This window comes from Vulpes vulpes, chromosome 6 (genome assembly GCF_048418805.1).
Source record: "Vulpes vulpes isolate BD-2025 chromosome 6, VulVul3, whole genome shotgun sequence".
Lineage (NCBI taxonomy): Eukaryota > Metazoa > Chordata > Mammalia > Carnivora > Canidae > Vulpes > Vulpes vulpes.
Genome location: NC_132785.1, coordinates 129856372 through 129874297, shown reverse-complemented (window position 1 = coordinate 129874297; position 17926 = coordinate 129856372). Strand labels below are relative to the sequence as shown.

Here is a 17926-nt window from a genome sequence, read left to right as displayed (position 1 = left end):
GGCTCCCCCAGTGACTGAGGGGTAGAAGGAGCAGGGGTGTCCTCTCACCGGAGCCCCTCTCCCCTGTTATCAGGCCCCACCCCGCAACCCACCCAGAGTCCCACCACCCCCGCCTGGACCCCTCACGGCCCCCCAGATTCAGTGGCGGAGAAGCAGGCCTGGTGGCGGTGGTGTAGGGCCAGGCTCCTCCTGGGAACCAAACCCGACCTCAGGAGAGAAAGGGACAGCCCGGGGCTGGTCTGGGCCTCCAGTGCCTCTGGCTGACATGTGACCCCCACCCCGGGGACGGGGGGGGGGGGGGGGGGGTGCCCACGTGCCCCCGGCAGCAGGGGGCTCGGATCCAGGAGGGTCCAGGGCGGCTCTTGAACCTGCCTCCGCCCCAGCAGGACCTCCCCCTTGAAGAGAAACTCCGTTTACTTTCTCATGCGTTCATTCTTCCTCCACCAAGTATCCTCTGAGGCCCTGCCGAGGTGCAGCCCTGCGCCCAATGTGGGGGAGCAATGACTCAGATCCCCCCCCCTTCGAGGCCCCATGGAGGCCGGGAGTGCGGGCAGAGACCACACCAGGTGTGATGTGCAAGACGGAGCAGCCCCCGTGCTGCTCAGGACCAGGACCACAGTCTAAGCATCAGGGGGAGCAGCCTGAGGCCCCGCAAGAAGGTGCGGGGTGGGGAGGGTGGCTGTGTCCGTTGTATCTACTCACCTGTCTCCTGGAAAGACAGGCCGGGCCACCCCAGCACCTGCCTCAATTTCCCCAGCTAACATAAGCCCTGGGAAGGGCCTGGGAGCCCACCAGAAAGCGCCGTTTCCCCGCGAGCCCGGCCCCGCCCCCAGCCTGGGGACCCCAAGAGCTAGGGCAGCTCAGGAAGGCGGTCAGCGAGGGAACAGGGCTTGAATCCCAGGCCCCTGGGGCTGCTGCAGGGGCTGCCGGTGGAAGGCAAGTCCCCTGCCGTCCTGAAGAGGGGTCCCCCCTCGCCCGGGACCCTGGGAGGGCAGCGCGCCGCCCAGTGAGCTCAGGAGCCGTTTTAACAACCGACGTGTGTTTTATTCACAAATAAAAGCTGTAGCAAGAGGTTATCTACACATTTGTACAAAGGTCTGGACGCCCCTAGAAAATACACAAAGGTCCGAAAACAGAGCCCACTGGGATGGGAACACCACGCACGCGGGCAGGCCCACCCCCGGTCTGCAGTTGGCAAGCAGTGCCCCCAGGACCCCCGCCCTGCCCCGGGTGCCCCCCAGAAAGAGCCCGGCCTGAGGGAGACCTTCCGTAGAAAACCATAAAAACATAGATCATTTGTCTCCAAATTCCCACTGCAAATACTGCATTTATAGGCAAAATGATATAAAAATATGAACCTAACAGAACCTTTACAAAACCCTTAACTCCCCTCCCCGCCCCTTTCGTGTGTGTGTGTGTGTTGGTTTTGTTTTTTGCTCGTGGTTTTGGTAAGAATTCCTGCCGTAAAAGAAGGCGCCACGTGGGCGCTGCCCTCCCTGTGTCCTCAGGACAGAGCAGGCCCTGGGTGCTCCCAGGGAGGTGGGCCCTCCCCGCCCCAGGGACCCCCCGGCGCGACACGCAGACCGGGGTCTGGCGAGCACCAGGGCCGGCTCCGCCGGGAGGAAACAGCCGTGAAGGAGAAGTAATCGTGCATCCTGGCACACGGGCCGCCCGGCCCAGAGCTGTCCTGCTACATGAGGCTGCTTGGCCGGGAGGAGCCCCGGCCGGCACCTGGACGGCCACCGCCGCCACCCGGGCCGCGGCCCGGGCACACCGTCTGCTGGTGTCTTGAGTCCTTAGCACCAAACGCAAAAAAGAGAGAAGTCCAGTTCAAGGTTAAAGGCACTTGCGTTGCTGTCTGGGTGGTGACCGTTGCTGTCTGGGTGGTGACCGTCCGTCCCCGGCACACTCCCTCCCTCCCTCCGTCCTCTCCGCTTGGCCAGCCCCTCCCCCATGCCGCTCACCGTCTCGAGCCACCCCTGTCTCCGAGCCACCCCCGGGCCCGGGGGCCGCGCCGGACCCTCCGCATCCTCATCCCTCCGACCCCCGCCACATCCGCACTCCATCCCACGTCCCCTTCCCGCGCCCCAGTGCCCAGCCTCAGACGTCCACCTCCTGTGGCCCCGGCGCGGCGGCGGGGGCGGCGACGCTGATGTCGAAGCAGGTGACCATCATGACGTGCGCCTTGCACAAGTTCACGCACTGCTCCAAGGCGGCCGTGGCGTGCTCCAGGGCCGCCAGGTACTCGGCTGACTCGGGCTCCAGCTCCGGGTCCACCTCGACTGGGGAAGGACAGCGGGCGGCCGGTCAGGCCGGGGCGCCCTCGGGGCCGAGGAAACGGGGCCCCGTCTGGCCGCGGTGAGGAGGGCACCTGGAGCTCTAGAGGGCAGTGGCCGGCTTGGGGGCGCCCAGGGCAGAGGGCAGAGTCCAGGGCCTGCAAGCCTGTGCCTCCCCCGGATGGGGAACCTCGGTGCTCCCCGCAGCGGAGGCGGGTGGGGGGACTCACACTGCTCCAGCCAGCGCCCCGGCTCCACCATCAGCCGGCCCTGGGTCTCCGCCAGCTCCCCGCAGAGGTGCTCGTGCTTGGCCTGCACCTCCCGAAGCCGCTGCTGCCTGCGCTCGGCCAGTCGCAGCTTGGCGCTGGCGCACACCAGACCCTGGGGGGCAAGGGGCAGGCGGGCACTCAGGCACGGAGGGCCCCTACTCCCAGGGTCTCCCGGCTCCCCGGGCTTTGGTCCCAAGTCCTCCTCCAGCCTCCAGGCCTGGGCAAATGTACAACGGGGGCCTCAAGGGTGGGCGAGGGCCAGACCCGGACCCCCCACCCCACGTGAGGCTTGCATGCGTGACCTTACTGCCTGGAACCCGGGCCCAGGACGACCCGGCCCAGCTATGGGAAGCCCTCCATCAGGTGCAGCTCCCCGGGACCCCGGTGCTGACCTGGGGACCCCTCCGACCACCCACTCCGCCCACGGTGGGCATTGGCGGCCGCCACGGGCTCGGGGCTGGGAGGGCTGGTTCCTACCTTCTCCACATCCTGGGAGGGCTGAGGGAAGAGGGGAAGAGAAGGTCAGCTGGCCACTGGGCCACACCCCCAGGGGTCCCGCCTGCCATCCCAGGACCGTCACCACCAGCCCCCCTCCCGGGGGCCCCAGCGCCCGGCCAGCTGAGGCCCTGACCTCGGCCGGGTCCTCCCTCGGGGGCGGGCGGTGTCGCTGCAGGCGCTCCACGTCGTCAATCTCATACACCTTGATCTCGAAAGGCTCCTTCAGGGAGCCGGCCAGGGGCGGGGGCAGGTCCACCCACTGCCCGGGGAGGCTGGGCTTGCGGCCCAGGGCGGCGGCGTCGGGCATGGGGGCGGGGATCAGCCGTCTCCGCTGCAGACCTGGAGCAGAGAGCGGGGCGCTGGGTGGGCGCGGGGGGCTGAGGGCGGAGAGAGCACAGGAGCCCGTCCAGGAGCCCCCACCCCCACAGGCAGCCTCCACACCCCGTCGGTCACCCTGAGGCCCTGCTCGACGCCCCGGGGACAGAGTCCTGAGCCAGGCCCACCTGCATCTCCCAGGACGCCCCTCCGTGCCCCCCGCCCAGAGCCGGGAGCTGGCTCAGCCCCAGGTCCCCTCCACGCCGGCGGCGGGGGGCGCTCCCGGGCAGCTGGGCCCGAGCCCCAAAGCCAAGGCCTCGCCTGGCTCCCTGCGCCCCAGCGGGGTGACCCGCGCACGCCAGCCTCACCAGCCCGCTCCGGCGGGGCCAGCGGGGTCAGAGGGCGTGCAAACCGCCCCACACCCACCTGTGGCCCTCTTCTTGGGGGACCGCAAGCTGCGGGAGCGGGCGCCCGGGGAGGCGGCCCCGCTGTCGCTCATGGAGTCGGGGGCGGAGGAGGCGCTGCCGGTGGCCTCGCTGTCGCGGAGCACGCTCTCGTAGCCGCTGCTGCCGCCGCTGTGGTAGAACAGGGCGGTGCGGCCCATGGCGGGCGGCAGCTCCCCGCTCAGCACGCTGCTGTTGTCGCTGCCGTGGCCGCTGCTGCAGCGCTGGGGCCGCCGCGGGGCCGTCACCTTGCTGTAGGGGGACGGCAGCGCCGGGCCGGCGGGCGGCCGCTCCTCGCCCACGTTCACGCCGCTGTCACTGCCGCTGTCCGAGTCCGCCGAGCCCCAGGACGGGCCGCCTCTGCCGGGGGCCCCGCTGGCCGCCAGCTCGTTGACGCGGCTGTGGGCGGCCCGGAGCGCCTGCTTCGTGCCCATGATGGTGCCGCGGCTGGCCTTGGCCCCCACGCCGGGCGCTGCACGCGGGGCCGCCCTGGGAGCCGCCGCGGGGCCGCCGGGCATCCTGCCCACCGCGGGGGTCAGCGGCTTCACCGGAGCGCCCGGGGCCCTCGACCCAGCAGCCGCGAGGCTGCGGCCCTTGCCCCCGCCGGCCGGGGCCTTGGGGACCCCCGCACCTTTGGCCGGGCTACCCCGGCAGGCGGGAGCGGGCCCGGGCACGGGGCTGGCGGACGGTACCCCCAACCTGGGCACGGCCCGCGCGGGCCTCCCGGGGGCGTCCCTGGCCTTGCCGCTGCCGTGCGCCAGGCCGTCGCTGCGCTCCAGAGAGCCGTGGGGGCCGGGACGGAACGCGGCCTCTGCCTTGCAGGCCCGGGCCTTCAGGCTGGCCGTGGCCCTGGGGACGGAGTGCTCGGCCCGGCCGCCCAGCCTGGCCTCCTCCTCCCCTCGGGGGAAGGCGGCAGCCGCGGCCCGGGTCAGGCCCCCGGCCGGGGGCGCGGCGGGAGCCGGGCTGCTCTTGTGTTCCAGGCTGGACTTGCGCACGGGAGGGGCCGGGGGGGCCGCTCCGCTGGGCCTGGGGAAGAGGCCTCCCTTGGGAGCCACACTCTTCTTGCTGCCAGGGGCAGCCTTCGGGTTGGCCAGGCAGGCGGCCGCGTCGGCCAGGGCGTCCCTGCAGGATGCGGTGGGCGTGGTCACCCCCAGCGTGGTGGCCCCCCTCCGCAGCGGCGGGATGGGAGCCGCGGCCTCTGGCCTGTGGGCCGCCCTGCCTGCCAGCTCACAGCCGTCCGCCACCCTCCGGGCACAGGCCAGCACCGGGGCCGGGCTGGGGGCCCTGCCGGCAGGGACCAGCGGCAGCGGGCCTCGTTCATCGGCCCGCAGCAGCCAGGGGTCCTCGAACAGGCCTCCAGGGCCGGGCGGGCTCGGGGCCAGGCGGGAGCAGCCTGCACGACCGGCCGCAGAGGAAGTCCTCGGTTTCCGGGGAAGGCTGGAGTGGATAGTCTGCGCCGGGGCTGCCCGCCACGGGGACGCGGCCGGGGACTCCCTGCCAGGTCGGGCGGGGGCTGCCGCAGCCCCCTCCCCGGGCCGGGGACTCCGGGCCAGGCCAGGGCTGTCCGGTCTACCTTGCTCCGGGAACCGACAGCTGCCCTCATCCGGGGAGCTGCCCAGGACCGGGGGGCCCAGGGGGTCAGGCCGTGCTGGCGAGTCGGGGCTGGCCCCGAAGGGAGGCTGAGGCGCGGGGCTGTGGCGGTCGTCCGTGTAGACGCTGACCTCGCTGAGCCAGGAGCTGATGGAGGAGCCGTGGCTACTCCCGGCCCAGGCTGCTCCCTCTGAGGGCCCGCCAGGGGCCTGCGTGGTGTAGGCATCGAACTCGTCATTGATGCTACTGATGATGCTCACCGGCCTCGACCCCGAGGCCAGGGCCTGCAGGGAGCAGTTGCTGCCGAAGCTGGCCAGGCTGGCGGGGCGGCCGGAGCCGGCAAGCCCGCCCAGGGACAGCTCCTCGACCACTGTGAACACCAGCTCATCCTCACCGTTCAGCTCCACGGGCTGCTGCAGGGTCACCGTGGTGGTCAGCAGGCCGCGCTCCAGACGGCGGCCTTGTGCCGAGGGGCGGGGGCAGCCCGCCTGCCCACTCATGCCCACGGGGGGCGTCCGTACCACGCCGTCGGCGCTCCCTCCCCCGGGGTCCTCGGGCGCTCTGCTGGCTTCCAGCTGCCGAGGAGGCGGAGGGGCCGGGCTGGGCAGTGGCCTCCTGCCTCCGCCCCCTGCGGCCTTGTCCGGCACGAGCTGCTCGGGCCTCGTGCTGCTGCCCTCCTTCTGGTCAGCACCGGCCTTTGAGGGCTCCGGGGCACCCCGCTGGGTGTCTGGGGCAGGGCTGCCTCGGGGCGTGCTGGCCGCCAGCGGGGAGCCCACTGCCTTCCTGGGGGAGGCGGCGTCAGGCGGGGAGGGCTTCCTGCCCCCGCAGGCCGGGCTGGCCTGGGCTCCGCTGGGGACACCCAGGGCGCCCGGGGGGCCCTCGCTGCCATCAATGCCCTCCAGCCGCTCCTGCAGCTCCGCGAAGGTGCTGCAGCGGAAGTGGTCGGCGTCCCTCGGGCCCTCGGAGGGCCGGCGGCGGCTCAGCGCGGGGATGATGGGCACGAAGTCAGGCGGGCCCTCGTTGTCAGTGAGCTCGCGGTCCGAGAGCGCTGCCCCGCCGGGCCCCACGTAGATGACCGTGTCGCAGGACTGCTCACTGCTGGAGGAGTAGTCGGGGTCTCCGGGCGAGCTGGGGGCCAGGCGGCCGGGGTCCGGGGCCAGAGAGCGGGGGTGGAAGGGTCGCAGGTGTGGGGGGCGGCGGGCGCGGCCTTCCTCGCAGGAGCTGTCCCCGCCTGAGGAGCTGGACGCGTACTGGGGGCGGAGCGGGCCCAGTGAGCGACCGCCTTACCCACCTCCTCATCCCCCACGTCCCGGCAACGCATGATGCACCCGGGGGAGGCACGATGCTGGCATCCACCGACCGCACCCCACCGAGGTGGCGGCAGCACCAAAGTGCTCGGGCAGCCAGCCCAGCGGACTCCGGAGATCCAAGGAAACAGCATTAAGCCGAATCACAGGGAAGCAAGAACACGCACCCAGAGCCACACCACACGTAACTGCAAATCCAGGCCTCAGACCCAGGTCCGTCTGACCCCAGGGCACCCCCCTAACCGCACTTTCCTGCCCCCGCTGACGGCTGGCACCAGGGGGCCAGAATCGGGAAGGGCCCGGGCCACGGGGACCCCAGGCCGACCCCTGACAGGCACACACAGGCCCAGAAACCACAGCCCCCACCCTAGGAGCAGTTCCAGTTCTGCTTGAGGTGCAGGTGATTTCGGGTGCAGCTCCCTGCCCTGTCCAGGCAGAGCCACAGGGGGCGGCCCCGCGACCCCAGGGCACACAGGGAGTCCAGCCAAGGATGGGCGCAGGGCCCCTCACCGTGCCAGGCAGGAGCCTCGGAGGACATGAGACCCCAGGGGTCCCCAGGGGGAGGGGCGGGCAGGAGACAGGACCAACCTTGACCTTCTTCCTGCGCAGGCGGTGGATGCGGGCAGCCAGCTGCACGGTGCTGAGCGTTTCGGCGTGGCGAGCCGGCGCGTCCGAGACGTGGGCAATCATGGTGGTCCGGCAGCTGGGGGCGGCCAGGGACTCACGCAGCAGCATGGTGAGCCTGTGCTCCCTGGGGGCGAGGGTTGCTCAGAGGCTGAGGGCCTGGGGAGGGGATGTCAGGGTGGGAGGCTGGGCGTGGGGGTGCTACAGGGCCTGCGGGAGGGAAGGAGGCAGGCCGCCCCCCAGGACAGGGCCATGCCTGGAGCCCAGGGTCAGGTCGGGCACGCAGCCCTTGGGGCCAGGACCCCCCCCACTCCTGCCACACACAAGCCCTCGGGCAGCGAGGCCCGGCGGGTGAGGGGGACATAACCGAGGGGCTCAGCGGTCTGGGCACCCTGGACAGGCCCGCCATGCCCCAGATGGCTCCCAGGGGCCACCCCCACCAGTGCCCACCGAGGAGCCCACCACTCACCTGTGGGGCACGTGCTTGGCTCCACTGACCAGGGCCAAGATGACACTGCCCAAGGCCGACAGAGGCAGGCACGAGGGTCCCCCGGGGGCCTCCCCGCCCCGGCTGGGTGCCCCCTCACAGCCGCCCAGGTCGATGAGATGCAGGCGGCTGCGGCCTCCGGACACTGAAAGCACAAGGCAGGAAGGTGGCGGTGCGGCCCCCAGGCACCCGGACTCTGCGGGGCACCGTGTGTGGGGGGGCACGCGAGCGACACCTACTTCCGCCCCTGCCGCACTTCTCCACGCGGTACTGGTAGACGTGCAGCGTGAAGAGCAGGTGCGAGCTGCCGCCGGGGCGGGTGGCGCTGCGGGCCGCCAGCGCGGCGTCCAGGTACAGGGCCGCCTTCTCGGCCGTGGGCGCCCGGAGCTCGCTCTGGTTCTGCAGTGGGGACCGGCGGAGCGGGGAGCACCAGCTGTGGCCGGGCCTGCCTCCCAGAGGCCACCCTCGCCGCCCCCAGGACCCCGGCCCTGCCCCCATCCCCGCCCCGGTGGCCACGGTGCTGGTGGCGTACCTGCGCCCCACACGCAGGGTCCTCCCGCAGGTACATGCCCGGGGACTGGGCGTCCTGGGGGCTGCCGGAGGCCACCTCGGCCAGCAGGTCCCGTGGGCTGTCGTCAGGGCCACACACCTCCGCAGCGGACACGCGGACGGAGAAGCGGGTGCCCGTCCTCTCCTTGCGCTCGTCAATGAGCCTGAAGAGCCAGGAAATGGCGCAGGGCACAACGCCCAGGCTCTGGGGCGAGCTGTCCTTCCCGATCATGGTGTAGGACTTGCCTGGGGGCCACGTGGGCGTGTCAGGGCCCCATGCTCGGCGTGACACGCCCTCAGAGCCCAGCCACACCCGGCTGCCTCCTGGGCCCTGCCTGGGGCCTCCTGCAGGTCGAGGGCCCCTGCCTCCCAGGACTGGCCCCCTCCCCGGCCCTGTGCCCCCCTGCTGCCCACGTGGGATATGTCCGTACCCCCTTCCCGATGGCGAAATGAGCCCAGAGATGGCCGAGAGGGGATGGTGCAGGATGCTCACCGAGGCTCGTGTGGCCAAAGGACAAAATGCAGCCATCAGCCCCACTGACCACCGACTGGAGCACGTCAGCCACTGTCCCCGAGCAGACCTCCGCCTGGGAGAGGGCCACAAGGCACCGGGCAGGCGCCAGGGTCAAGGGGCCAACACCCGGCCTCCCCCCACACCCGTGTGTCCCCCGCTCACAAGGTGGCCACGCTGGCACACACGGGACCCAGGATCCACAGATCTCCACGCGCACAGACCGTGCAGACACGCACAACACACACGGCACCGGCCCGCCAGCCACACGGCCCACGCCGCCACGTGGAGGCAACCAGGGACACGGAGCGCACCGCACCCCAGGTGCCCACAGACACCCAGCCAACAAGCCCCGCCACAAAGCTTCCCTGGAGCTCACCGAAAATCGGGCCCTTCCCCGGGAAACGGCCTGACCCCCCAGGGCCGGGGCCAAGGAGGAGCGTAAAGCACAACAGGCTGGGCCTGGGCCCCCCTGGCCTCACTCCTGCCTCCTGCTCCTCACTGGGCACCAGAAGCAAGCACAGGCCTGCCCCCCCCTCGGGATGCCCGCACCCCCTCACCTGCTCCGAGTCCTGCGGGAAGACGGCGTCGAAGGCAAACATCTTAGGAGCCGCGGCAGAGGCTGGCCGTCGGGGGCCCGAGCTGCCCGGGGGCCCGGCGGCCGGGTCGTACAGGGTCACCTGCTTCTTGCGTGGGTCCACCTTCAGGAAGGACGTGGACTCGGCCGAGTGCTGGGCCCCCTGCGCCGGCCAGATCCGCAGCATGACCTTCACCTGGAGGAGGCGGGCGGAGCGGGCATCTGAGCAGCCGCCTGCCCGCCCAGCGGCCGCTAATTACAGGGCAGGAGAGCTCGCGCGAGTTGAGACAGCGGGCCAGGCCCCGGCACGGGGATCCCCTCCGCAGGAATGTGGGTGCTTCACCCCAGCTCGGGCTGGAGCGGATCCCGCAGGCACAAAGCAGGGCTCACAGCGGGGACGCTAGCCTGGTGCGGGCAGTCAGCAGGCGAGGAGGCGCAGGGGCCCGGATGGGGGAGCCTGCAGGGGGAGCAGGCTCTGGGCGCCCCCGCGCACACAGGGATGCAGTGTGGGGTGACACCCGGGTGCACCCCACCCGCCCTTGACTTGCGGCTCCTCCACACCCCGTCGCTGACCCCGAGGCAGAGCCAGAAGCTTAGTGAGCTCAACCCCAAGGCATGTGACCTTTGGGACCAGAATCAACCCCTTGCAGTCCGCAGCTCTGCTAACTTCCCTGGGAGCCCCCCCGCCCAGGCCCCCCTGGGCTTAAGGAGGAGGAAACATGCTGACAGGTCCATGTCTCTCCAGGTCATACAGCCGGAGACTGGGTCTCCTCAAATCCCAAAATGAGGGCAGAGGGCAAAGGAGAGGCCGCGGAGCAAGCAAAACAGGCCAAAGACCCAGTGCGTGGGGGGGAAGGTGCATGGCCCACACTCCCCCCAACAGGGCCTGGTCCCAGGGTGCTCCGCTGCGGGAAGGAAGGTGCTACCTGGAAGTCCGGCCGCCCCTCAGCCTGGCTCGGGAAGCGGCCAAGTGCAGCTCCAAGGAAAGCGGGCTCAGGCCTGGGGCCGGGCCCACAGGGCAGGGCATTGACCCCAGCTGCTCCCACAGGGCAGCCCAACCCCCAGGTCAGCGGCCTCTGGGCCTCCCAGCAGCACCCCCCTGCCAGCTCCCAGCCCCCAGGCCACTCAGGGGCCCTGAGCACACCTGCGTCCACCACGAACTGGGCAGGAGGAGCAGAGGCAGAGGCGCGGACGGCCTGGGGGAGAAGCTGGGGGCCCGGTGCTGGGAAGCCCCACTCAAACCCCAGGTACAGGCCAGCAGGACGTGGATGCCCCCTAGGGAAAGCTCGATTCTGCCCAAAAGGGGCTGGGGCGGGGCGGGGGGCAGGACCCGGCCTTAGCTGGCAGGTCACCAAGCAGCCTCTGTTCCGTGTGACCCTAAAACACAGAAACAGACACAAAAGCGTGCCCCCATCCTCCACTCCTGCCCCGGGCTGGGTTCCACAGGAGACAGGCACCCCTAGGGAAGAGAGGCCCAGAGGGGAGGGGACCCGGGACCTAGGCACAGGAGCCCAGAGCAAGCGTCACCGCAGACACCCCAGAGCCTTCGGGGAGAACCAGCACCCCAAACCGCAGCCCGTGCACAGCCGCAGGGGCGCCTCCCGACTGGGGTGAGCCCCCCGGGGAACCAGGGTCCCTCCGGGGAGGGCCCCGGACTCCACTTTCTGCCGAAGGACGCCACCTTCCACTCCCCGATGAGGTCTTCGATTTCTCCACCACAGCGTAAATCAAATTACCAGACTCATTTCAGAGCCAATATTTTTCACGGATTTAATTGTAAGTGACAGATACAGAACGCCGCAAAATTGGTTTACCGTGGGTGGCGCACGCGAGGCCCACCCTCTCCCCTTGGGCACGCGGCAAATTGACATGCAAACCGGCTCCGGGAAGGAGGGTGCGTTCTCAGGGGGGCCGCGGGAAGAAACCCTTCTCCTCCGCACACCCCGAACCCGGCTCCGCCCGGCGAGAATCGATTCTTTTATTCCCCCACGACACCGGCAGACAGAACTATTTCGTTTCCAGATGCCGCTGCCAGGCAGACGAAAATGTGCACTTCCCAGTAATTTCTGGCAATTTTTTTCTTTCCTTTTCAGCGTGAACTCCTGGCCACTTCAGGAGTCACCTGGGTTGTGCAGATTGGAGGGGATTCCTGGGGGGGCCCTGGGCCTGGGCTCTTGCGGGGGCAGGAGGTGCCCCCGGGGTGGGAGCCGGCCAGAGTAATGGGCACCCAGGGACCCACGCCCCACGGGGCGGGGACAGAGCGGCCCACAGCCCGCCGTCGCCCCCGTCCTCGCGGAAGGCACAGGCCATTGTCTGCAAGGATCCTGTCATCGCAGCCCCGAAACGACAGGGTCTTTGCACCAGGCCGGGGCAGCAGAGTCTCCCCCCTAAATGTTCAGCTACCACAAAGCCCCCTGAATGGCTGCCAGGTAGGGGAAAAACACGTTTTGCATAAAAAAGGGCTTCCCCTCCTGCAGGGTGGCCCAGCGCGAGGGGGAGGGGCGCCCGGCACCCAGGAAGGCGCTTCTCGGTCTCTTAATACCGAGCGATGATGAATTATCTTAAGTAGCGCATTAATGTCAGGAATCGGGCGCGATCCAACTTCTCTGTGACAATGTGAGACGCCTTTCAGGAGGCATTTCTGACTGTGACGTTCGAGCAAATCACACCCAGGGAGCCGGGGAGGGGGCACGGGAGGTGCGCAGTGGGGGGACTGGTGGCCAGGGCTCCCCGGGGGGAGGGGGTGGAGGGACGGGACAAGGGGGGGACAGGGAGGAGTCTACCACAGAGAAAAGGGAGGAGCCCCCCCCCCCCCGCCCCAGAATACTTGGCTCTGTGCCTGAGACACGAGGCCCACCCCCACGCACCCCGCTTGCAGACAGAGGAGCCCAGGCGGTGCAGACGGGCCAAGTGAGCAGGCCACGGGCAGGGCCAGGCCCCGGGGCTCTCTGCCTGCCCAGCTCAGTGTCCTGCCATGGCCCTGGCGCTTGCACACCCACAGGCCGGCGGGGCTGAGCTCCCCGACTCGAGCAGGCTCCCAGGGACCCCGAGGCAGGATCTTGAGCTTGGCTCAGGCCTGGGGCATGGTACCCTGTGAGCGCCTCAGACCCCCTGCAGACCCTGTCACTGGACCCGAAGCCCCCTGAGGCATGCCCCCAGGTGGGGTGGGGGGACCGTGCCCGGGTGAGCATAGAGCCCAGCCAGCCACCTCTGCAGGGGGTGAGCCTCTGGGCGCTGGCGAGGCTGGGCCGAGAGCCCAGGCGGGCGGTGGGGGGTCCACCCAACCACCCTCAGGGAGGCACCTGGGAGAGCCAGCGGGCAGCAGTGCGGGCAGACAGTGGGGAAGACACTCGGGGTCAGGTCCTGTCCTCACCCCAGAGCTGAGTGACTGCTCGGCCTCCCCACCTCCGTGGGCACAAACCGTCCGCCTCACTGACGTGCTCACTGATCCCACGCACGCAGGACCCCGAGTAGGGCCAGGGTGCAGCTACGAGCAAACCACATGGGCCCCAACAGAAACCCAGTCTCGGCAAAGGGCCACAAGAGCCGGGGGCCAGCCGACCTGCGGCGAGACCAGGCGAGGCCCTTCACTGCTCTGCGCCTCAGTTTCTCCACCTGAACCAGTAGACCACACGTTAGCCTGGAGGGGTCCCATCCCCGCCCTGGAGCCCCACCTCGGGGTGGCGTGCCAACGTCTGTGGGGTCCCTGGGGGCAGACCCCAACCCGCAGTCCCAGGAAGACCCGGCTGAGTGGGCGCCCCCACTGAGACCAGCTTGTGCCCCGGGGACCCCCCCCATTCCCGAAGCCCCACCACAGTTTCCGAGCCACCAAGGTGTGCCTGGACCTCCTTGTCTCCTTATCTCCTTGTCTGTACCCCACCTTGTCCAACCTGGGAGAAGGACGACGATCCTTCCATCTCCTGCACCCCCTCCCAGCAACTCTTCAGACCCCCCGGCGTCATCCCCCCACCCCCAGCCCCCAGGGTCACCTCCAAAGCAGGAGTGGGCCTACCTTTCCAACACTGCTGGGGTTGTCCTTGACCTTGGAGGCGGCCCTGAGCAGGCAGGGGGGCGCGGGAGGCGGCCACAGCTGCAGGACCCCGCTGAAGTCCGTGGGGTAGGGGGAGGCACTGCGGGTGGCAGGGGCCGGCGGCGGATGAGGTTTCTTGCGCTTGGAGGCCAGGCTGAGCTTCTGGGCAGCCCTGGGGAGGGGAGGAGAGGGGGCTGGGGGCACTCGGCGCTGTCCTTGCCACCTGCCCGGCCCAGGAGGGGCCCCAGGACTGGGGTTGCTGTGTCCCGTGCCCATCCTCGCCAGGCCAGGCCACAGACACCCCTCCTCTTGCCCAGCCTCAGTGCGCCCTCTTCTCACCAACCTCCATCTGCCCTGGGTCCCCAACCCAGCAGCTGCCTCGGGGTGGGGGGCAGGCTGGGGCGTGCTGGGGTCGGCCGCTCACAGGCTGTGTGACCCGAGCACGCTGACTCAGTCTCTGTGCCTCGGTATCCCCACCGCTAACATGGGGTGGCATGACCTGCACAGGCCTTTCGTGCAGCCCCGACCAGCTGAGGCGTGCAGGGCACCCAGGCCGCTGCCAGCATACAGGAGGAGCTCAATAAAGCCTGGTGTTGCTGTGACTACTGGGGCCCCCAGAGCCTCCCGCCGCCCTCACCCCCACGCCCTCACCACGGCCTCCGATCCCACCGGACACGCTGCCCCTGCCGCCCCAGCCTCCAAGGCCACTCGGCCCAGGGAGGCGCCTCCAGCAACCCCCCCGACCTCCCTCCCGCCTTCACCACCGTCCTCGGCCTGGCACTGGGGCCCTGCGAGATGTGGTCCTGCCAACGGCTCGGCGTCCCCAGAACATACAGACCCACCGTCTGCCCGGACTCTGTGGTCCCAACCCTGGAGAGGCTTCCGAGGCACGTTGGAGAACCGCTGTTCCGGACTCCCGGGGCACCTGCACGCGCACACACGTGCACACTGCACGCCGAGGGCCCACCACACTCCCAGGCCTTGGCTCACGCTGACCCTCCCGCCAGGGTCTCCCCACAGCGGCCCCCATGGCCGTCCTGCACATTTTCCCACAGCCCCAGCCCCCAGAACCTCCACCCCGCTCCTGGGGGCCACCGGGGCTGCACAGCACCCACCCCACGCCTCCAGCAAGGTGACACCGGGTGGCACAGATGTGAAGGAGCATGCGCTGGGCCTCGGTCTGCATCTGCCCAGATGGCCTGGCCTCGATCACCCCCTTCACAGGGAGGGGGCCGGTCAGAGGGGTACCCCGGGATGTGGTCTGAGCCCGGCCTGAAGCGCCCGCCGACGCCCATTTGCGGCCGTGCCCTGCGCCCTGCGGTGCCCGCGCTCCCCCCAGAGCCCCGCCCCGAAGGTCGCCCACAGAAGGGCCTGCCCACACGGGGCAGCCTGGCCCGCGGCTGGTCTACCGCCAGCGTCTTGCTTAACCCCACTCATCTCTAATAGGAGTTGTCTTTTAAGAGACCCCGGGGACGGCTTTCCTCCTAGCGAGGTGTCAAGGCGGGAAATGAAAGTAATCTACGACGCGTGGCGGAGCTCACAGAGCGGGGGCCGGCGCCGGTGTGCGCCCGGGCGGGGCGGGGCGGGGGTCGGGGAGCGAGCCCACGGGCTGCCCGGGAGGAGCCCAAGCGACTGGGGGCGCAGGGGGCCCGGAGTCAGCCACAAGCCAACATTAGCCCGATGCCTGCCCGAGCCCACATGCTTGTAAACCTCAAAACCCCCTGCAAGGAAGACCCAAGACCCCCGGCCCCATCTGCCAGCAGAGCGGGGCAGAAAGCAGGCTGCCGGCATGGCCTGGCACAGGAGGAGTGGGAGCCAGAGCGACTGTAGGAAAGCAGGGCACGGCCACAACCCCAACGGCAGTGTGACCGGCCCTGGGGGCAGTCAGGGCTGCGAGGGGCGAGGACCAGGGAGCCTGGGCCCCCCTGCCCTGCCTGCTGCCTGGCCTTGGACGCCTGTCCTGGACCCCAACCACCCTGGGCTACGCCACGGCTTCCTGCCAACCACCCCGTGGGGAGGAGCTCGGTCCCTAACTCGAGGGGCTCCCAGCAGGCAGCCCCACCCCACCTCCTTGGCGCTGCCCCCAGGGCTGGGAGGCGGGGTGGCCAGGGAGGGGCTGGGGACCTAAGCTGAGCCTGCGAAGGTCAAGGAGGCCCCAGGGATCCAGTTCCTCACCTGTAGACTGGTTCCAGGATTGTGGGAAGGGCAGCACCGGCAAGCGCTGGACGGCGTCGGCCAGGCCCTCAAGCTGATGGGACAGGTCAGCAGACGGCCATGGCCAAGGCACGCCTGCCCACCCCTGACAGCCCCTCCTCCCTAGGTCGAGCAGGGTCAGCCTGGGCCCCTGAAGCTGTGGGGTGCAAAGGCATCCTGAACCCACACCCCTAAGCCTCCAGGGGAAGGAGAGGCTGAGAAGGCCCGTGGCTGATGGGTAAGGTGCTGGGGAGGCCAGAGCAACGTCAGGTCGGAAGCCCAATCTTCAGAGGCCACGACCGGAGGGCAGTGCTTCACCCGGTGGCTCACACACAAGAGCACAGATGGCTCTGCACCCTCCGTGACCCTCTCAAGAGCCAGGAGTCTGGAGCTCAGACCTCGGCGCACCTGCGTCACCCTCAGGGGCCTAGCAGTGGAGCATGGGGAGGTGTCCTTCCCCATTGGACATGTTGCAGTCACGCCTGGACAGAGGCTGGGCCTGGCACTTTCTGAGGTCCCGCCAGCCCTGGGAGTCTGCGATATTATTGGCCAGGCGTCTGCACCCTGTGGTCGGACCTAACTCAGGGCACCCCCTCCTCCCTCCCCAGCCCCGTGGTCAGCCGCCCCGAGTGGCTGGGAGCCCAGGAGCTGTGCCCTGGCCTGCCTGGCTGTCCAGGTCCTGCTCTTACAGGCTCACCCCACCAGGCATGACTCAAAGGCATGTCTCTGCATTAACAAGAGCCCAGCACAGACACTGTCTCCTTTGATGAAACGTAGGCTCTTGTTAATTGGGACAACCCAGTGGCTGCACCCCAGTCCCTACGGCCTGAGTGGGAGCAGGGTGGGGGATCTGGGGGCCTGACCTGGTTTCTGACCAGTGAAGGTGCAGAGAGCAAGGGGAGGTGGTGCCGGGCCTCACAGAGGCCAGGAGAATGCACGGGCGCCACAATCAGGCCCAGGAATGCCCACGGCACTGCTGGAGGTGGGGGCCCAGGGTGGGACCTGCAAGGGTGAGGAGTGGTGGAAGCCGGGACAGGCAGGGGAGTGAGTGGCCTGGCTCTGAAGAGAAGGCTGGACAAGAAGCAACTGCACCCCTCAGAAGACCCTCTCCCAGGAAAACTGCCCAAGCCGGGCTTCCACGGAGCCTCTGCCTCTTGCTACTACAGGAGCCAGTCCCTGTCCTGAGACGAGTTCAGGAGGCTGTGTCCCTCCACCAGGTGGGTCTCGGTAGGGCACGTGTTTGCCAAGCCCAAGGCAACATGAGAAGCTCAGGACACCCTGACATGGCTAAGCATGGGTGTGTGAGTGAGTGCATGGCCGCGTGGGTCAGCAGGTGCCGAGGTCAGCGGGTGCGCAGGTCAGCAGGTGCAGGGGCGTGCACATGCATAAGGGAGGGGGTGCGCAGGTGCTCCGGTGAGGGTGTAAGCAGGTGCACAGAGGAGCAGTTGCACGGGTAAGTAGGTGCATGGGTGAGTGGGTGCTCAGGTGAGGGGGTGTGCAGGTGGGGGGGTGCACAGGTGAGAGAAGGAATGAGTAGATGGATGAATGAGTGAGCGGGTGAGTGAATGAATAAGTGAATGGGCACAAGGAGGAGTGGGTGAGTGGGTGCTCAGGTGACGGTGAGCAGGTGCAGAGAGGAGCGGGTGCACAGATAAGCAGGTGCATGGGTGAGGGGGTGCGTGGGAGAGGGGGTGCTTGGGTGAGGGGGTGAGCAGGTGCTCAGGTGAGGGGGTGCGCAGCTGGGGGGGGACAGGTGAGAGAATGAATGAGTAGATGGATGAATGAGTGTGCGGGTGAGTGAATGAGTAAGTGAATGGGCACAAGGAGAAATGAGTGAGTGAGTGGGTGCTTGGGTGAGGGGGTGAGGGGGTGAGCGGGTGCACAGAGGAGCGGGTGTGCAGGTGGGGGGTGCACAGGTGAGAGGATGAATGAGTAGATGGATGAATGAGTGAGCGGGTGAGTGAATGAGTAAGTGAATGGGCACAAGGAGGAGTGGGTGAGCGGGTGCTCGGGTGACGGGTGAGCAGGTGCAGGGAGGAGCGGGTGCGCAGGCGAGTGAATGGATGAGTAAGCGAGTGGCTGGGGGATGGGCCCCTCCAACGCCCCTCAGGGAATAGTTTGTCTTTTTACAAAGAGAAAGTGCCTCTGCCAAACCAGAAGGTGGTCTCACAGGCAGGTGGCCTTGATGGCAAAGCCTTGACCTATGCAAGGGTCCCCGGGGCTTTTCAGACACGTGTGGGTGTTGGGCAAGGACACC

At 69.0% G+C, this 17926-nt stretch overlaps 1 protein-coding gene across 3 annotated transcripts in view; it reads right to left on the bottom strand.

Annotated features, from left to right (window-relative positions):
* Positions 1–1022: 1022 nt before the first annotated feature.
* Positions 1023–17926, bottom strand: part of KIF26A (kinesin family member 26A) — a 40073-nt gene continuing 23169 nt past the window's right edge. For all 3 annotated transcript variants that reach the window (XM_072762410.1, XM_072762412.1, XM_072762411.1), the window contains 12 exons: positions 13459–13648; positions 9430–9642; positions 8852–8945; positions 8342–8604; positions 8049–8208; positions 7792–7954; positions 7287–7449; positions 3785–6641; positions 3177–3382; positions 3023–3043; positions 2507–2657; positions 1023–2282 (listed from right to left, as the gene is read on the bottom strand). In XM_072762410.1, coding sequence (XP_072618511.1) covers positions 2101–2282; positions 2507–2657; positions 3023–3043; positions 3177–3382; positions 3785–6641; positions 7287–7449; positions 7792–7954; positions 8049–8208; positions 8342–8604; positions 8852–8945; positions 9430–9642; positions 13459–13648 — 4663 coding nt within the window. In that variant the 3' untranslated portion in view covers positions 1023–2100. The remainder of the gene's footprint in view (positions 2283–2506; positions 2658–3022; positions 3044–3176; positions 3383–3784; positions 6642–7286; positions 7450–7791; positions 7955–8048; positions 8209–8341; positions 8605–8851; positions 8946–9429; positions 9643–13458; positions 13649–17926) is intronic.